The sequence below is a fragment of the Myripristis murdjan genome, chromosome 23 (assembly GCF_902150065.1).
Source record: "Myripristis murdjan chromosome 23, fMyrMur1.1, whole genome shotgun sequence".
Classification (NCBI taxonomy): Eukaryota; Metazoa; Chordata; class Actinopteri; order Holocentriformes; family Holocentridae; genus Myripristis; species Myripristis murdjan.
In genome coordinates, this window is record NC_044002.1 from 9,100,344 (window position 1) to 9,118,062 (window position 17,719).

The 17,719-nt window shown below is 41.3% G+C and overlaps 1 protein-coding gene across 2 annotated transcripts in view; it reads right to left on the reverse strand.

Moving 5' to 3' along the window:
- Positions 1 to 11,970: 11,970 nt before the first annotated feature.
- The window catches only part of apaf1 (apoptotic peptidase activating factor 1), a 48,890-nt gene continuing 43,141 nt past the window's right edge, over positions 11,971 to 17,719 (reverse strand). For both annotated transcript variants that reach the window (XM_030046058.1, XM_030046057.1), the window contains exon 27: positions 11,971 to 13,120. In XM_030046058.1, coding sequence (XP_029901918.1) covers positions 12,974 to 13,120 — 147 coding nt within the window. In that variant the 3' untranslated portion in view covers positions 11,971 to 12,973. The remainder of the gene's footprint in view (positions 13,121 to 17,719) is intronic.

Here is a 17,719-nt window from a genome sequence, read left to right on the forward strand (position 1 = left end):
TAAAAACTCCAAACCTTTGCCCTCCATATCCGCACTGCACCAATACTTGCTATCAACATCAATTCAAAAAAAAAAAAATAGCTAAAGTTAAATCTCTCGTTATCGCGTGTCAGTGACGTTATTACCGTGCCATGATTTCATTGGTGCGAGACCAACGGCCGCCGGCCGCCGCGAGCACAGTCCTGACTAATCAACGACTGGCAGCGGCAGGACGGTAGCCTCCTCTGATTGGTCAGTCTTTACATTTTTTTCACCAAGGTATGCCAACTGTTTTTTTGTTTTGTTTTGTTTTGTTTTGTTTTGTTTTGTTATATATATATATATATATATATATATATATATATATATATATATACATACATATGTGTGTGTGTGTGTATATACACACACACACACACACACATATATATATATATATATATATATATATATATATATATATATATATATATATAAATATATATAAAAAACAGCTGCAATTCAAGACAGGGAAGGTGTGTGTGTGTGTGTGTGTGTGTAAAAGCTGATGCCAAAATGCAATCACGTCAGTACATCAGGTTGATAGCCTGAATAAAATCAGATGCTGAGCTGCGTTAGAACAAGAACAAAAGGCAAATATAAAGGCCTACTCGCCCTCTTGAATGAAGGGTAGAAATGATCCTTTTTCACATTTGCATGAGCAAGCTGTCAATCAGGCCCATTCTCTCACCCAGGAATAATTTGCCCCCCAAAATATTTAGAGCTAATTAATTGTGCCATTTTAAATGTCCCTAAAATGTTGTGAAAACACCTCTAAAAATACTTGTAATTATCACATTTCCTTTAATGATCTCTCATGTCTGTGTTCCTCTCCTACAGAGTGTCAGCTCTGTATAGCAGGCAGCTGTTAGGCAGGCTGAAGTGATGCTTCACATTAGTATTACATCCTCTCTCTCATACAGAGAGTCGTCGGCAAAATCTATCGTGTTTGATCGGTCCAGGAAAATCCTTTCACACCGTAATGCTCTTCTCACGATTTGGGCTCCTTCTTCAAGGGGATCCTCAATGATTGGGCAGGCCATGTTCTGGCAAACAGATGACTGACAGGGGGCGGTGCTTTATCTAGGATTCCACCCTATCCTGAGAGCTAGCCTGCCCCGGAGCAGGCTAGCTCTCAGGACAGGCTCAGGATAGGTTTCGTATCCCGATGAGAGGTGAACCAGTTTTGTGATACAGAAAATCCGGAGTTGAGCCTTAAGTTATCTCGCTAACACCTTAATCCCGCTTCGTGATACAGGCCTCTGGCCTCCTTGTGAACTTGTCATGATGCTTAGGTCTCCAGTACGTGTGCAATACAGTGTTTCACCACAGACACTGACTGACATTCATCACAGGTTAACATTCAGAGGGGCGCTGTTTCACTCATTAGAAAATACTCAATGACAAATGGGGAAGGGATGTTGGCAACAGTACAGAGCAGTACTGAGACTGCTAAACGAAATGTTTTGATTACTTTGACAACTACAGTCTGAAAAACAGGGGCTGCCTGGCTTGCCTTGACCTCCGGGGGAAAATGCCACGTAACCAAGTGATTTTTATGCCAAAACCGACCTACGTGACGCTGACCTGAGTCTCATCTCAATGCCAAAGTGTGCGTTTGATGTCAGTATGAGACATGAAAGGGGCATGACAAAGCGTTGGTATTTGACAGCCTGGGAATGAGAATGTGTTGCATGAAAACAATATGATATGGCAGTCCATCAAACAAAATCTTTTGAAATATGGCCTCATTTGTCTTTTTTAGGGGTGTGTGACATGAAAGCACGATGCAGTGTCTTTGCAGTAAGCCTCCCTATTTTGCTGGATGTAAATGCAATGTAAACAGTAGAGGCCATAGGTCTCTGATCATACTAACCATATGAGCAACTAATGAGTCTCCTCCCATTTCAAGTCTTCATGTCCAAATCAGCAAACTGCACAGCTGCCGAATGGAAGAAAAAAACAAACAAATTGTTTTTTTTTAGGGGCCCCACAAATGAGTGGATAAATTATTTTTAAAACGTACATGAAAGATAAGCAGATAAGTTGCATGATTGCACAGACACAGAGGCATCCTGAGGCTATACAGACTACAAGCCCACACCACCCATCAGCCCATTCCTATCACTGTGCTCCAGATCTGTCTGCCTTCATTTGAGCTCTGCAGCAGCACTAATTGTTTGGGACAACCAATGTTTAATGCTAAATGGTGCGAGCATACTGGCACAAGTAAATACGATAATGGCTTCCTTGCAGAAGCGTGTTGAAAATACCTCGATTTGTTGCTTGATCTGACTCAAAGGTAGCAGAGACAAGCTTGAGCACAGGTAGTCACAAGGATAAAAAAAAAAAAAAAAAAAAAAAAAAAAAGATATAAACCCCGGAATCCAGTTAGTTAACAAACTACTTAAGATCTCTATTCGACACTGAAAGCACTTGTCACGTTTTGATCACCCTACTTTCTCGTCACACTCACCATGGTACGTTCTTTTTTTTAAATTTAATTTTGCTAAATAGTTTGGTTGTGATAAGGAACATGTGGAGATAGCTGATTTTAGTAATATTCAGTTTTTAAAAAAAAAAAAAAAAACTATCACTAGGACAGAACATTTTCTCTCACGTGGGTTATTCAAAAAATATGGCACCTACAGAGGCAAAAATAAAAGTAGCAGCAACATCAGACACCATAAAAACAAGCTTGTGCAATGCCAGTGCTGCAAAAACGCAGAGTGAGTAATATACCCACAATGTGTGATAAAAACTGAAAATGAAAGTGCAGATCCGCCCTAAGACAAAACAAGCCTAGACAGCCGAGTCAGTGCTTCTGAATATGAAACACCCTCCCAAAGCTGGAAACCAGACAAACAAAACTCTAAACTACAAGAGACAAAAACCACTCAGAATTAATTGGGAGTCTGTTTTCGGTGGAGTTTTACCTCCAACATTCAAATGAGATTCACTTGCTAACAATTATAAACCAGAATGTGGTTCTGTATCCATAAGAAATCACCGTGATCAGTGCCAGTGTGTCCACAGTCAGCCTCCCGCTCCATGGAGCAACTCCAAAATTAGTCTCTTATGGCACCATTAGCAGAAGCTTGGCTCTCTTGTTTCTAGCTTTCAAAATAATTATGAGAATTATCTGTCCCGAGATAATAAGAACCCAAGACAAAGATTCATTGAAAATAAATAAATAAATATATATATATATATATATATATATATATATATATATATATATATATATATATATATATACACACACACATATATACGTATATATGTATATATATTCATTATTTGTACAAAGTGACACCCTCGCCTACAAAAATGATTGATAAGAGGATGAAAATACTACTTTTGAAGGTGCCAAGTTGCAGTGTCAGTTTAAGTGAGGACCCTTTGGACTCAGCTGACCAAAACTGTGGAATAATGTTGGAATAATGTCTAGATGATTCTCACTATCAGTACAATTTACTGATAAATTACATGCCTATGCCACATTTTTTTTTTAGCTCTCACTTAAATCAAGCTGAGGCAGTTTTGCAGACAGTGTAGTGCACCTTTAAAGGCTACACCGATCAATGATTTTTTTCCCCTCCCAAAGTGCATTACTGAATGTTGCATTTTTGATAGAAATCTTAATATCTGTAGGCCGTTCAGGGCTTATTTTCCCTTTGCCTTTACATAAATCATCTTATCTCATCCTTTGAGGCCCTACTGATGATGACGATGGACTTTGAAGACTCAAAAAGCATCCGCTTATAGAAATCATCTCATGAGCTTTAGGATGTTTTCATCTGGTAATAGTTTGTGATGCACAGATCCCATGAAAGCTCTTTGCATAACATGATGGAGAAGTAGAAAAACAGGCCAAGATTTAAAAAAAAAAAAAAAGAAAAGAAAAAAAAGCTGTTTTGTTCAGCCTAAGAAGACACACACTAGCACTGTAAAACATTACGAAATGCATCTGGGACCTTAAAATCTCATCAGCACACAATATGCATATCTAGGCCGTAATACTGGTATGATAAAACTGACTGACTGTCAATCCTCGGAGCCTTAAGAGGCTTTTAAATCTGCCGCTGAACTTGAGGTGGCTTGCACTTTGCCTGTCGCCAGTCCCATAAATCTTGTTCATGGGTACAAAAACAGATTAAAGTAGACAGCTCTGTTTGGAGGGGTGTGTGTGTGTTTGCGTGTGCGTGTGTGTTTAGGTTTATCTGTTAGGAGCAGCACCTTCCTTCAGCCTAAAAACTGCTGCTGTGAGGTTTTAACATCCAGAGTCAGGAGAAAGAGAAGGAAGCGTCCATTCCCATCATTCTTGAATGAATTCAGGCTAAAATGCATTTTCAAGTGCTTGGCCATGGGAATGCACTGTAGCCGGATGTGTGAAAAAAATGTATTAGAACAGGCTGCGGGGACACAATGAGGACAAATGAGTTGTCAAGCACGACAGTTTCATTGTCTGCTTCAAAAGCACTTGGTATAATGTGATTGCAGGGTGGCCAAGTGGTCAGAGAGGCTGTTTTGTAAGCACTCTCGCCCACCTTCCATCTTTGCAGAAGCCAATGTGTCACATCATCAGGAGCGCTGCTGAAGAGCCCTTGAGCAAGGCACTGAACCTGTCTCTGTGGATTGTCAACTAAGGCTTTGTTCAGACTGCAGGCAAATCTGATTGGTTTCTCAAATCTGATCATTAGGACTGACTGTGCACACTGTCATTAGTGAGTGATCAAGTCATCTTACAGTAGATGTGTGTCACCTACTGTTTGGTAACTGATAGCACATTTTTCAAAAGCAGAGGCAACACAAAAAGCTGCAGAAAGGAAATGCACACACATCATCTGTGCCTTCATGCACTCTATTTATCAACAATTCCTCCGTCACAGCAGACAGCATCAGCAACGGAGGGCACCGATGTTTCTGCAGCAATGTTTCAAGCTACAGTTATGGCCACTTTTTTTTTTTTTTTTTTTAGTTCTGACTCTCTGGACATTACACCAGTGGCATGTGTCACACTGTAAGTGACATTAAGCAGAGTGAAAAACATTTTGGCCTTATTCAAACTGCCAGCCCAAATCTGATTTCCAGCATATCCCGAATGGAGTTAGATTTGGAGACCAAGGTTTGAAAATTTGCAAATTTAAGCCACATTTGTATGTGGTTTGAGGTGCAAATGAAATCAGATTTCTACAGATGTGTCTCAGCCTGACTGCTCTGGCCACTCTTTCCTAGACTCACAACCAAAGCAAAGGCAACACTGTGACTTCATTTCAGTGGCAGATCTAGAAATGAAAGGGCTGGCATGGAGTTTCAGCAGGGTGGCTGGTGGCTAGATCAGGCAACTTTAATCATGTATGAGTTCACGTCTGTTCTGTGTTCCATTGTTATGATTCAATATATCCAGTCGTGCAAAGCCTTTATACAGAGAAATGTGCTGCCACCACATGCCACCACCTAAATCCACTATTACTTCATTTACAAAAACAGATCAAAAAACAAAAAAGCATCAAGCCAAGATTCTCATTAAGTTGATCGACATAGACACTTAGGAACTGTGATAAAGACATGCATGAAGATTTGGTGTAATCGTATAAAGATAAATCCTTTTAGCCTGCCACACTATCAACTAGTTCTTTCTTTCACTGCAAATGGATCTTAAAAAATAATTTAATCTGTAAACCAGTAACAAAATATACCAGCAGGAGTGAGATAATTTCCTTTCTTGGTATCAAGATTTTTGATTTCTTGTGTTCAGAAAATCCCTGAAACAGTGGAGTTGCCCCATTCACACTGGCACACTTGTTAAGGTGGATAATCTTTTGTTTTTCTTTTTTTTTGTTGTTGTTGTGTATTTTCTCTCATTCATTGATGCCTTCCATTGATCCTCCTCTCCCCCTCCTCCTCCTGTGGTGTGTCAGTGTGGGTGCTACTGGTCTGGATGGTCTGGTACTGGCCATGCTGGGTGAGCTATGGGTGAGGTGAGGTGCGGGTGATCGCAGCATCTGCTCTCTCTGGGCCCCGTTCCATTTCAAACCCCGCCACCCTCCCTGCCCTCCTCACAACATGACCTATAACATGGTGGTTGCTGGACGCAGCCCAGAGACCTTTCCCCCACTTATCAGTCTGAATGACGCAAGCGAGGCATATTTCCTACATCGGTCCAAACTTTCAGGGCTGACGGATGAGTGAAGGTGAAGCGGCGAAGGAGAAATGGGAAGCGTCCCAACATGGAACGAGTAGCCGCTCTGGCCCGGAGCCCTCTGGCTCACCAAGGGAGAGCAATAAAGGTGGCGCGCAGCTGAGCCAACAGCTGACAGGAACAGGAACCAATGCTTGGCCAAGGTCAGGGGAAGAGGAAACAGTGCGCACACACAGACACACACATGGGTGAGGACATGACAGGAGAACAGGGTCAGGAGGTGCGAGGGGATGTTAGTGTGGTGACCCAGTACTCAAGAGGTGTTGGAGGTCTGATGGGGAGAGAGCAGAGGGACGACACCTGTAGTTGGTAATGTGTGTATGTGTGTTTCTGCGAGTATGAGTGTGTGTGAGGGAGTTGGCAGCTCAGAAAGCCCTGTTATCAGTGCAGGTGCCAGCACTGGCAAGTATCACCCCAACCTGCTACCAGATAGAAGGCCCCATGCTCACACACACACCCATACACACACTCACACACACAAACGGGTTCCAGTTCAGCCAGATAGAAGACTTGGCAAAGCCTTTCTCATCATTACAGGTTCATTCAGGGTTTCCTCTTTAACTTCTTTTATGTTCTTACATGTTTTGCATTCTTATGTGGAATGACAAGTTAGGTAATTCATATCCACTAACATGCATGCTCCCGCCTCAGGACGTTCTACTGACTTGCAATCCCCCAAAATAACCACAAAATTTGACTCCACCAAACACAAACTGACACACTGTGTGCCTGGTACTTCTCTCACCAGTGTGTGTGGGTGTGTGTGTGTGTGTGTGTGTGCGTGTGTTGTCTGTAAGCTTTGGATCCCTTGCATTTGAAAGTGTGTGTGCTAGTCTGGCCAGTTACCCGAAATCTGCATGCACAAGCGTGCGCTGCATAGCCACCAGCCTGAAAAATAGAAAACAATGAAAAATTTATGAGAAGAATGATGGAGGGAGAGAAAAAGAGAAGGAGGGAGAGAAAGCGAGGCAAAATGAAAATGAAAATGAAAGTCTTAGACTGCAGACAGAGAGAGCTGGAGGGAAGATTTGTTCCTTTGAAACGGAGACTTTCAAATCCTCTGGGATTCCCACGTCCTCCTGGTGAACAGCTGACCTCTCACTGTGAAACTATAGCTGCTGGAGCATCAGCCTCACATTAGCCTGCGCACCTCAGCCAGCCACTGAAAATGATGCTAAACCAGGCTAATTAGGCTAGTGGGCCAATGAACTTTACATTTTAAATGATTTTTGCTGTTTTTTTGCACAAATTTTACCCGATGTGCTTATCCAGGGCAAAATTTGTTATTCTGAACACAGAAAACAATTTCCTGACTTTCAGCAGTATCCCTCACTGGGGTTTGATTCGATGCAATTTATTTTCTTTTTCCCCCATCGAAACACTTTTATGTTATTAAAGCAACAAGGGCTCAACGTCCTCTGTGTGAAATCACTCAGGAGTACAAGATTCATTAACTCTCAAACGAAATAAATCTGAAAGCAGAGGATGAACTGAAACGCTCCTATTCAGAGTGACGTACCGTGAGAGCAACAGCAGAATAATCTAATTTCGACAGTGGATCGCCGACAATAAACACGGCCAGTATCGAGGAGCGCAAAGGTCAAAGCCAGAGCTCCTTTTTAACATTTGTAAGACACACTGAATTAGACTGCAGAAGAGGAACTCCTGGCCCAGTTGCAACAGAGAAGGGAAAACAGTGTCAGCTCTCCCTCAGTGTGCAGACACTCAGCCAGCCAGATAGCTGTAATTACTTCCACAGCAGACAATGATTAATTAAGCAGGAGCAAGCAGAATTAATGAGGTTAGCGCACACCTCAACTAGATTTTTAAAACTTCGCACCAGTCCCATGGAGCCTGCAGTGTGTGTTTTCACGCACACATAGATGAAGACACACACAAACACAGAGGAAAGGACATTGTAGGGTGCAGCATTTCCCCATTTAACACGAAGACACAGATATACAAAAATAAGCTCAGAGGAATGGTAATATTTTAAATTTACAGCAAACATAATCCAAATAGAACAGAAGCTGCTCTCTTCATTTCAACACAGATACCCATAGATCATAGAACATGACTAAAATATCTTAAAATCATTCATTCATTTGATTTTAATGCAGCATACACTCCAAGCAACTTTTATTCCAATCAAATTTCATCTTTTAAAATGGACTGTGGTTTTCATAAAAGCCCAATATACTGCATTCAATTTTGCATAAGAAAAAATCTATGTTTACTGAGTGTTCTGAAACTCAACAAGTCAATTTCATTGAATGTTTAAAGAAAAAAGACTCAATCTCAAGTGGGACTTCCCCAGCCAAAAAAAGTTTAAATAAAAAATAAAAACTCAGGTAGTCACATTGTCTTTTTTTCCCCATTCTAATTATAGGATTTCCTTTGAAAGAGAATGCATTACCTTTGGCCCAATTTTCCTCAGTAATGACAGTTTCAGCGTCACAGTTAAAGGATATGTAGGCAGTGTCCTGCTTTGGCCAGGTAACAAGGCTCTGTGTGGGTTTTGGTGCTAATTGTTTCTTTTTTTTTTTTTTTTTTTATAAAGGTTGCTCCTTATTGGTCGATACAAAGCGCTGCTGATCAGTCTTGAATTACTGACGGAAAAACGTCCAACTAATGGATTGGGTGTCTTTCCTAGACCTGGAGTCACTTTTCCAACAAGATTTTTATTGTTGTGCAAGAGACCGACTTGTTCTGGTCTTGTTGGAAACGGACTTGAATCCTGTGACCTGCCACCCTACTGGCATTTTCTCATTAGTGAAATATTGCTAGCGCTGCGTTAATCCTCCACACCCATCTGTCGCCATGTATGAAAATCTGATTAATTAAGCACTGATGAATCACAGTACATCTTTATCAATCACAGCAGTATGAGATAATGGATTTGACAGCCGCATCACAAACTCCACCCTCCATCCAGTTACACAGGTTCACTGCATGTCAGTTAGTTTGTGCGTGATGATGGATAAGGCTAAAAAAAAAAAGGGCAGGAGAGTTAAAAAAAATAAAAAGGAGGGGGGGAGTCCTTTGGACTTGTGTCAGAACCATTGGGTGCCAAATTTCATCTTCTGCAAAGGTTAAAGGGAAAATGTTTTTACTTTAATAAATAAATTGGAAACTACTACTAAAAGGCTCAGTTGAGGAAAAAAAAAAAAGAGTACAAAGTGGTTTTTGGCTCATAATCACACAATTACAGTGAACACTAGACAGCTGTCTACACTTCAAACCTGCAGCATTGCTGGCAACTTTAACATACTGCAGCACAATAAATGATCAATTGACTCCCTTCATAATATGGTCTTTGCACTCAGTAATTCACACAACTGCATGCAACTTAGTAAAACCCATGAATTTACACATTCAACAGGACTTATTAATCCATAATCTCGTGTGGTTATTTTCCCAAACAAGGAGAGACTTACACTTCACTCCAGATGCGATCATGAGTCATCTGAGTCACTGGGTGACATCTGGAGCCGGGACTGAGGGCGATGGAGGTCAGGCAGGGCGACACCACAGACAGGGGGGACAGGGACAGCAGCTAAAACTCTGCAGGAGGGAGGATCTCCAGACAGGCAGCATTCAGCTACCACAGCCACTATGTACAGACTAGAGTCATCAAGAAAGAAATTAAAATAGCTGCAAGATTCTTAACACAGTAGGTAATATAAGATGTTTCAGAAAAAAGATGAAGTTTTATCATAGTTTTATCATATACATACAAGTTTCTTATCTAAGCCACTGACTTACGACATTGCATGAACATTCACAGTCACATCAACATTTTAATATCCCTCATATTGAGTTAAACAACTTAAGTCAGGACAAATGCACAATTGATCATCAAAACATATTTTAATGATATAAATTACACTCACCATGCACCACACCACATAACAATACAAATACATCCTGAGCAAAACGCATAGTTCATTATTTCACACATTGCCCTTATGGAGAACTCCTGTTATTTGATTGGTGGGGAATTCTCTGTGCATTGACATTACTGCTGACTTTAAAGCACCAATCAGGAAGAGCAGTATGTAGAAATCACAACAGCCTCATTCCAACACGTTAAAATGCATCACTACTTGCTGCCATGCACTGGATTAATAGATTACAGCATGTGAAGGGACGCTTCCTCTGTCCCATGGCTGGCAATAAACACTCATCTAATTCATCGACTGAAAATAAGGATACATTTTTCTAGTGTTTGCATCCAAGATTGACATTAAGACTTAAGGTTGAAACGCTGTAATTCCTGCTGCAATGCGGACACAGGTATTGGCTCAGTAAGACATCGTGCAGATAAAAAAAGCCTTTATAAGTGGTACCTACAATTTAGATTGATACAAGAAGAAGCGATATTGACAGGTTAACAGCACAAAAGCACCCGCTGTCATTAGCAAAACTGGAAAAATGGTAATTGCACACACTGCAACTGTTCTTGGAAAAACACATTAAGAAAACATGTATCTGTAATCCAAGTTCAAGAATACAAATGACCTCATAGGGTTTCAAAAGATTTTGTATTCAACATGTCTAATGCCAGTATGAATGCAAAACAAATGCCTAGTAGTAATGCTGGTAGAGTGGAGAAGGCATTGTTCATGTGCACAAAAAACATTCACCGCTCCAGTACCTACTCCCGTTTAAATTAAGGCTCCAGTGTACGCAAGAAAAAGGTTCAGAACAGTTTATACTAACATTCATACTGACATTTTGACTTTCACCAAAGACAAAGTACTTTAACCATGGATAAAAGATCACAGATTCATGACATTTCAAACAGTGACATCACAGAGAAACTTTGAGCACTTGAAAGAAGCAATTTACGGTTCAAGAAACTCGCGGCGTAGACGAGGCTGACGCATTTAGTGACCTCAAACGGATTAGTGGACGTGCCCCATCGCTTATATCGATTACACACACAGCAGGGCGGAAGATCTCCCCGCGTCACATGCAGTAACATTCAGCCCTAATGCAACAGGAATTAACATTTATTAATCAGATCGAGCCTGATACCGGGACCACATGTCATAAAGCCGCTACTATCCCCTCATCAGATATTGATTACTCCGGTGCTAACGTTATAAAGTGTGCTCGAAAGTGTGCCTGATTGACAGGGACGATGGCTTTTTCCCCAAGTAAGTGCTGCTGATTTTTAGAGTACTATTCCATTCTTCAGGAAGGCATTCCTCTGGGCCTGCTCTCTTTTATCCACAAAGAAAAAACACAACATGCTTGCAAGTACCATCTAGTTGCTACACCGTAAATAAAATCTGAGAGGGGAGCAGGTATCTTCAGACAAAAATGCTCAGCGTGATGCCTCTACACTCCAACTGGTGGCTAAGTTGATTGTTGCTGGAATGCAGTAAGCATAGGAGTGTTTTTTTTTTTTTAATTAAAGCTGGTATAAAGTGGTGTAAGATGGGGTATGCTGGTGTAAAGTGGTGTAAACTAGGTAGCAGGGTCAACCGTCCCTTTCACTCTTTCAAGGCAAATTGGCTTGCTTTATTTCAATATGGGGAAAAATTAGCAAGAAATTGTAAATAGAAAAAAAAAAAGAAAAAAGAAAATAACAAAAAGTAAAAAAATTACTAAAAGAACAAAATATTTTCCCCTGTAACATAATTCAAAAAATATATTATTATAGCAATTATAAGTATACTTTTCTGGACATTTTTTTCAGTTTTTTTTTTTTTTTAATGATTTTCTAATAATTTTCTCTCATATTTTCTTTATCCTTTTTTAAACAGATTTTCAGGTAATTTCTTGCTAAGTTGCTCTTTGCCTTTTTACCCCTGTTTTTGAAAGGAATCAAGCCATTTTGCTCAGGTTTCAAAGGGCTTAACGCTTGTGAAAGGCGTTTCCGCACAGGAAATCTGACCTTGATCCAGGTTTCAAAGTGTTAACTTGTCATTGAGACCTTAAGTGATTTAATGGTCCTAATGCTCTGAGCAAAGTCTCTGCCACAGTGTAAAAACAGGGCAGTGGAAACGACTGTAAACTCTGATAAAGGAGAGTGGATGTTGTTTCGGGATACGACAGTTTCCAGGGTCTGATGATTCATTCTTTGTATTGATTATAAATTCTGCTTATTCAACTGAATCAATCTGCTGTAGAAAGAAATAAGCAGAATAAAAGCCCTGACTTCAGCCTGAATTGATATAAAATGCTTTGAATGAAACTGTTCACAATACTTAAAAAAGGGGGAAAACAAGATCTATGAATACTACAAATTACACTTTTTTGTCAATAATAATGTTTGTCTGATTGTGTTCACATTTCAGGAAATAGGAGAGTCTTACATTACTGGATGTGTTTTTTAATGGATATAAACTTTTGGCAAACTTTGGCTTGAATTGTGATTGACAGAACTGAATTGGACTGATTTGTTCCAAATATTGAATCCTTAATTAGTGAATCGTGAATAAAATCAAATCTCTGGTGAGCCAAAAATTCACAACCGTGCCTTCTGGAGAAAATGCCGGCATGTTGTTGGCTCGCATGTAGAGTTGATAACACCCATAAAATATCTGTTCTCACCCAGCGATTCATTCTCCCAACAAGCCCCAAATTTACACTGGCGCTCACCCATAAATAGCACAACAGACGGTCCCACCGGATCGAGCCTACAGATAAACAAACAGGTTGGACTGACTAGTTTTCCAAAGTAAATTTGGTGTTTTGGGGGTTTTCGATGTTTTGGTGTTTAGTCTTTCGGCGTCCTCGTCACACCACTCTCCGGAGGACGTAGAGGATGCCGATGCTGTCGATGGTGATGAAGGTGGAGAAGTCGGGGGACACGTGGACTCTCTTCAGATTGGCTCCCATCGGATAGAAGGTCTGCAGGGCCTCGCCGCGCTCCACGTCCCACCACTGACCAACAGACACACACACACACACACACACAAACAGAGAATTTTAATAGTTCCCCATAGCACCATAATGAATTGAATATAGAATACTGCCAGACTCAAACTCACACACAAACGCTCTTGCATCCACCCACACACCCACTCAAAATCACACACACCTACACGCACACACACACACACACACACCTCACCTCCCTGCAGCTTCACTGAGTGATTCCGTTTAATCTTGGCTTAAAGCTGACATTTTGCATTGAAGCTCCATCTCAGTGGGATGAATCATCAAAGGCACATCAAGTCAATCATTTATAGCCTGGCATGTGTGTGTGTGCACATGTGTGTGTCACCGTGTGAGAGGAGTGTAATGCACTACACTTCGGGCTGACAATATGAACCGTTATAATTTTTTTTCCAAACAATTAAGTCACACCTCTTCCATCTGAGTGACGACGATAAGAATTAAATCAATAATATGAGGATTTAGCGTCTTGCATCACTAGAGTACAGCGGTCTTTTTTTAACTGGCTTGCAGACTGTGTGTGTGTTGGTTCTTAAGCTCTGGCTGCTATGTGAATATGCAATGTGTGTGTGTGTGTGTGTCTGTCTGTGTGTGTGCGTGTGTGTGTGTGTGTGTGTGTGTGTGTGTGTGTGTGTGTGTGTTTGGGAACGAAAGCAGGCCAACTCTTCAGTCTCCAGACAGGCAGACAGACACACTGCAACAGAAGTGGTGGTGGCAACAGATGTCTAGCTTACAGCACAATCCCAACATACAAACATACACACACACACACACACACACACACACACACGCACGCACACACATCAGTTCATTAATCACACAAACCCAACTACACTAATGGGAGCTTATTTGCATATTCCCCTCTAATATTGAAAGACTCCAGGTGGATAGATAGTTACATGTATGTAGGTGTCTGTACATTTCTCTATATCTTTGTTTTCCTTCATTTTTTTCAGTGTGTCATTCTGCGTGTGTGTTAGTGTGTGTGTGTGTGTGTGTGTTCATGCTGAGTAATGGCTCAGTATGGGTTCTGTCGCTGCAGGGGGTTGGCCATACTCCTGTTGATTGGACTTTCTCCACTGCAGCATCAACACAGACACACACACACACACTGTACACACACACACTCAAATACACACACACACACACACACACACACACACACACACACACACCCCTTCCCTGTCTTGAATTGCAGCTGTTTTACTGTGACTGGAAGGGCATCGCAGTGAGTTTGCCAAACCTTGTCACAAGAAATAATCACTCCGGTCAACTCAGTGACTCAACGGGAGATAGAAACATGTTAGCAGGCCAGTATTTACCAGTGGCGTGTAATGTGGAGGGGGAAGGAAGGAGGAACGGGGCGAACGGGCCTTACACGTGTTTCTCACTCGGGTATCACGCCATACGGACACATGCTTACATAACTGTGAATTTCTGAGGCAAACTAACTAAAAAGTATTAATAATTCAATCCACAAATCCCCCCTCTCTCTCTCTCTCTCTCTCTCTCTCTTTTCATATATCTGTCCTTCACACTTTCACATCATCCTCACTCCTTCTCACTCCATCTTTTTCTCCCTGTTACATAGCTTTACACTTTGGACCAGAAGGGGAAATATATCTTATACAACATGATATTTTGGAAAAAAAAAAAAAAAAAAAAAATAGAAGACACACTAATCATTGCTGACGTATTACAAGACAAGATGAAAGAAGAGGGGACAAACTCATTCTCAGTAAGGCACACATTGACAAATTAAATTAAAAGTGTATAAGATCAAAGGTCTATATTCTGGTTTATATGTCTTGAAAAGGAAAGAACATAAAGGTTACTTGTCTCTTCGCTTCAAACACTGTGACAAATCATTGCCTCTATAGGCTGCACAGCACTTACGTATTTCAAGCAACATAATGAATGCTGTTTATGTTTTTGTGATGTTTGCTTCCACCATAGAGCTAAATGATATGCAGCCTGCTTCAGGCATCAGTGTGACTCCTCAGTGAGTGAACGTGACATTTAGTCAAATACAGTCAGCTCTAAACTGTATTTGTACAGGCTGCATATAGCCAACATACAGCCTGCCACACAGGCTTACATCTGACAAATCAGTGCCTGTGTGTGGCATAATGACCAGAGGACTCCACAAAGCAGCAGGCCAGTATCAACTGAGGCAGGGCTTTACTTCACTCTATCACAGCAGAAATATCATAAAATCATACATAAAGTCGTATGTGTACAGTTTTTCCCAACAAAGATTCCCAATTACATATTTGGTTATTTAAAAACCTCACTGTGTTTATCCAAACTGTGCTGTGGAGGGACAGGATGGATTAGTGGTTACAAAAACTGACCTATAAGTGTAGATCCCAACAAAGATCATCTTATCTGTGTATCAGTGTCCTTGACCCCCTTCACACCTGGTATGAACAGATGATCGGATAGTAACCACAAAGCATTCGACCACATAAAAAAGATGGTGTTAATGGATGCAATTCACTGAGGACAGATTGTGATCTGATTGCCCAAACCTCTGGAGGAGGTCAGAGATGCATCATGACCACACTGAACTGAAATGTAAATGCAGACACATTTCCAGTCTGCATCCACCAAATACCTAGGTGTAAATATGTATGCTCTTTGAAAAACAAAAAAGAAATCCATGCAGAGGATGTGATGTGTGATCAGATTGTAATTGGATCTCAATGTGGATATCAGAGATGCATATTAATAGCAGATGGAAATTAATCCAGCCAAGGCTGGTGCCGGGTGTAAAGGAGGTGCTTGTGTTTAACCCTGACATGCTCACTCACAGGCCAAGGCCTAATTCTTAAAAATGACTCACAACCTTTTCAAAGCTGCCTAGTGACTTGTGTAATAAAAATCTTGACCACTGGCGTGAAAAGGTCAACTTGGGTAAGCTATAAAAAGCTGAGGACAAAAAGATCATGATTGAGACGTGGGTCAGACTCTGCTCTGCTTGGAGTCAAAGTTCACTGTTTAAACCGTATCGTGAGGCCACAATTCTGCAGTTTGCTTTTTCTGTTATAAAACAACTCTCATTACACATAGGCTTTGCATACACCGTTGAGACACTGCAGCAGCGCTAAGAGAGATGCTAAAAGTATGCAACAAGAGTCTACAAAAGAAGCAGTAGCCAGTTTTTGTTTGGTGATTCAAGGATTTTGCAAGGTCTCAGATCACAGATCGTGATGTCAGTCCCCGTGTTGAACGCTGAATGTGTACAGGTCTGCATTTGATGGCGTCATGAGGCGACAGTCCACAGAGAAATGACGATTAATGAAGTAGATCAGTCTCGTACATGGGATGGAATGGGATCGGCATACCATAATATTCCTGGCTTTATGTCAGTGGGGTATTAATCTTGTTTACCCACCTGAGGCATTCTTCATTACCTCACACATTCACCCATGTATGATCTCCTTCAAAAGCTGCTACAGTGCACTCCATTTGATACAGATCATTCATGATAGATTAAAGCGTGGCGGTTTCATACGGAGATGAAGAGATAGCAAGAGCTGTGTGGATGGATGGAGAGACACTGACAAGGTAGAGGAGGGATCAATAAAAAGGTGGAGGGCTGAACAAGACTCGACACAGAGCACATTTCAGATGAGCGAGTAAAAGTGTAATTACACTGGGATGAGATGAGCGACGGCTGCAGGCTGCCAAAGCTCACACTTGTGGCTCAAACAGAGAGATAAAAAAAATACACAGATGCACATACAAAAAAACGTACACTGTATGGACAAGAGTATTGGGCCACACCTCTAATCATTGAATTCAGGTGTTTCATTCAGTCCCATTGCCACAGACGTATACATTCAAGCAGCTAGCCGTGCAGTCTGTCTTTACAAACATTTGTGAAAGAATGGCTCGTTCTAAAGAGCTCACTGAGTTCCAGTGTGGTACTGTAATAGTAATGTAATAGGATGCCACCGCTGCAACGTCAGTTTGTGAAATTTATTCCCTGCTAGATATTCCACCATCAGCTCTAAGTTGTATTATTGCAAAGTGGAAGTGTTCAGGAACCACAGCGACTCAGCCACCAGGTGGCAAAGTTACAGAGCAGGGTCACTGAGCGCTGACGTTCATAGTGCATAAAAGTGGCCAACGCTCTGCTGACTCAGTAACTGCAGAGCTCCAAACCTCCTCTGGCATAAACATCAGCACAAAACCTGTGAGCCAGGAGCTTCATGGTATAGGTTTCCATGGCTGAGCAGCTGCATGCAAGCCTCACATCACCAAGCACAATGCCAGTCGCTGGATGGAGTGGTGTAAAGCACGCCGCCACTGGACTCTGGAACGGTGGAAATGTGTTCTGTGGAGTGATGGAGTGATGGACTGATGGACGAGTCTAGGTTTGGAGAATGCCACAGACAAAAATCTGTAGAAAGCCTCCCAGAAGAGTGGAAGCTGTTAGAGCTGCAAAGGGGGGACAGCTCCATATTAAGGCCTATGGATTTAGAATGGGACGTCATAAAAGCTCCTCTAGGTGTAACGTGTAGATGGCCCAACACTTTTGTCCATATAGTATAAGCAATGCTCACACATGCTTCCTAT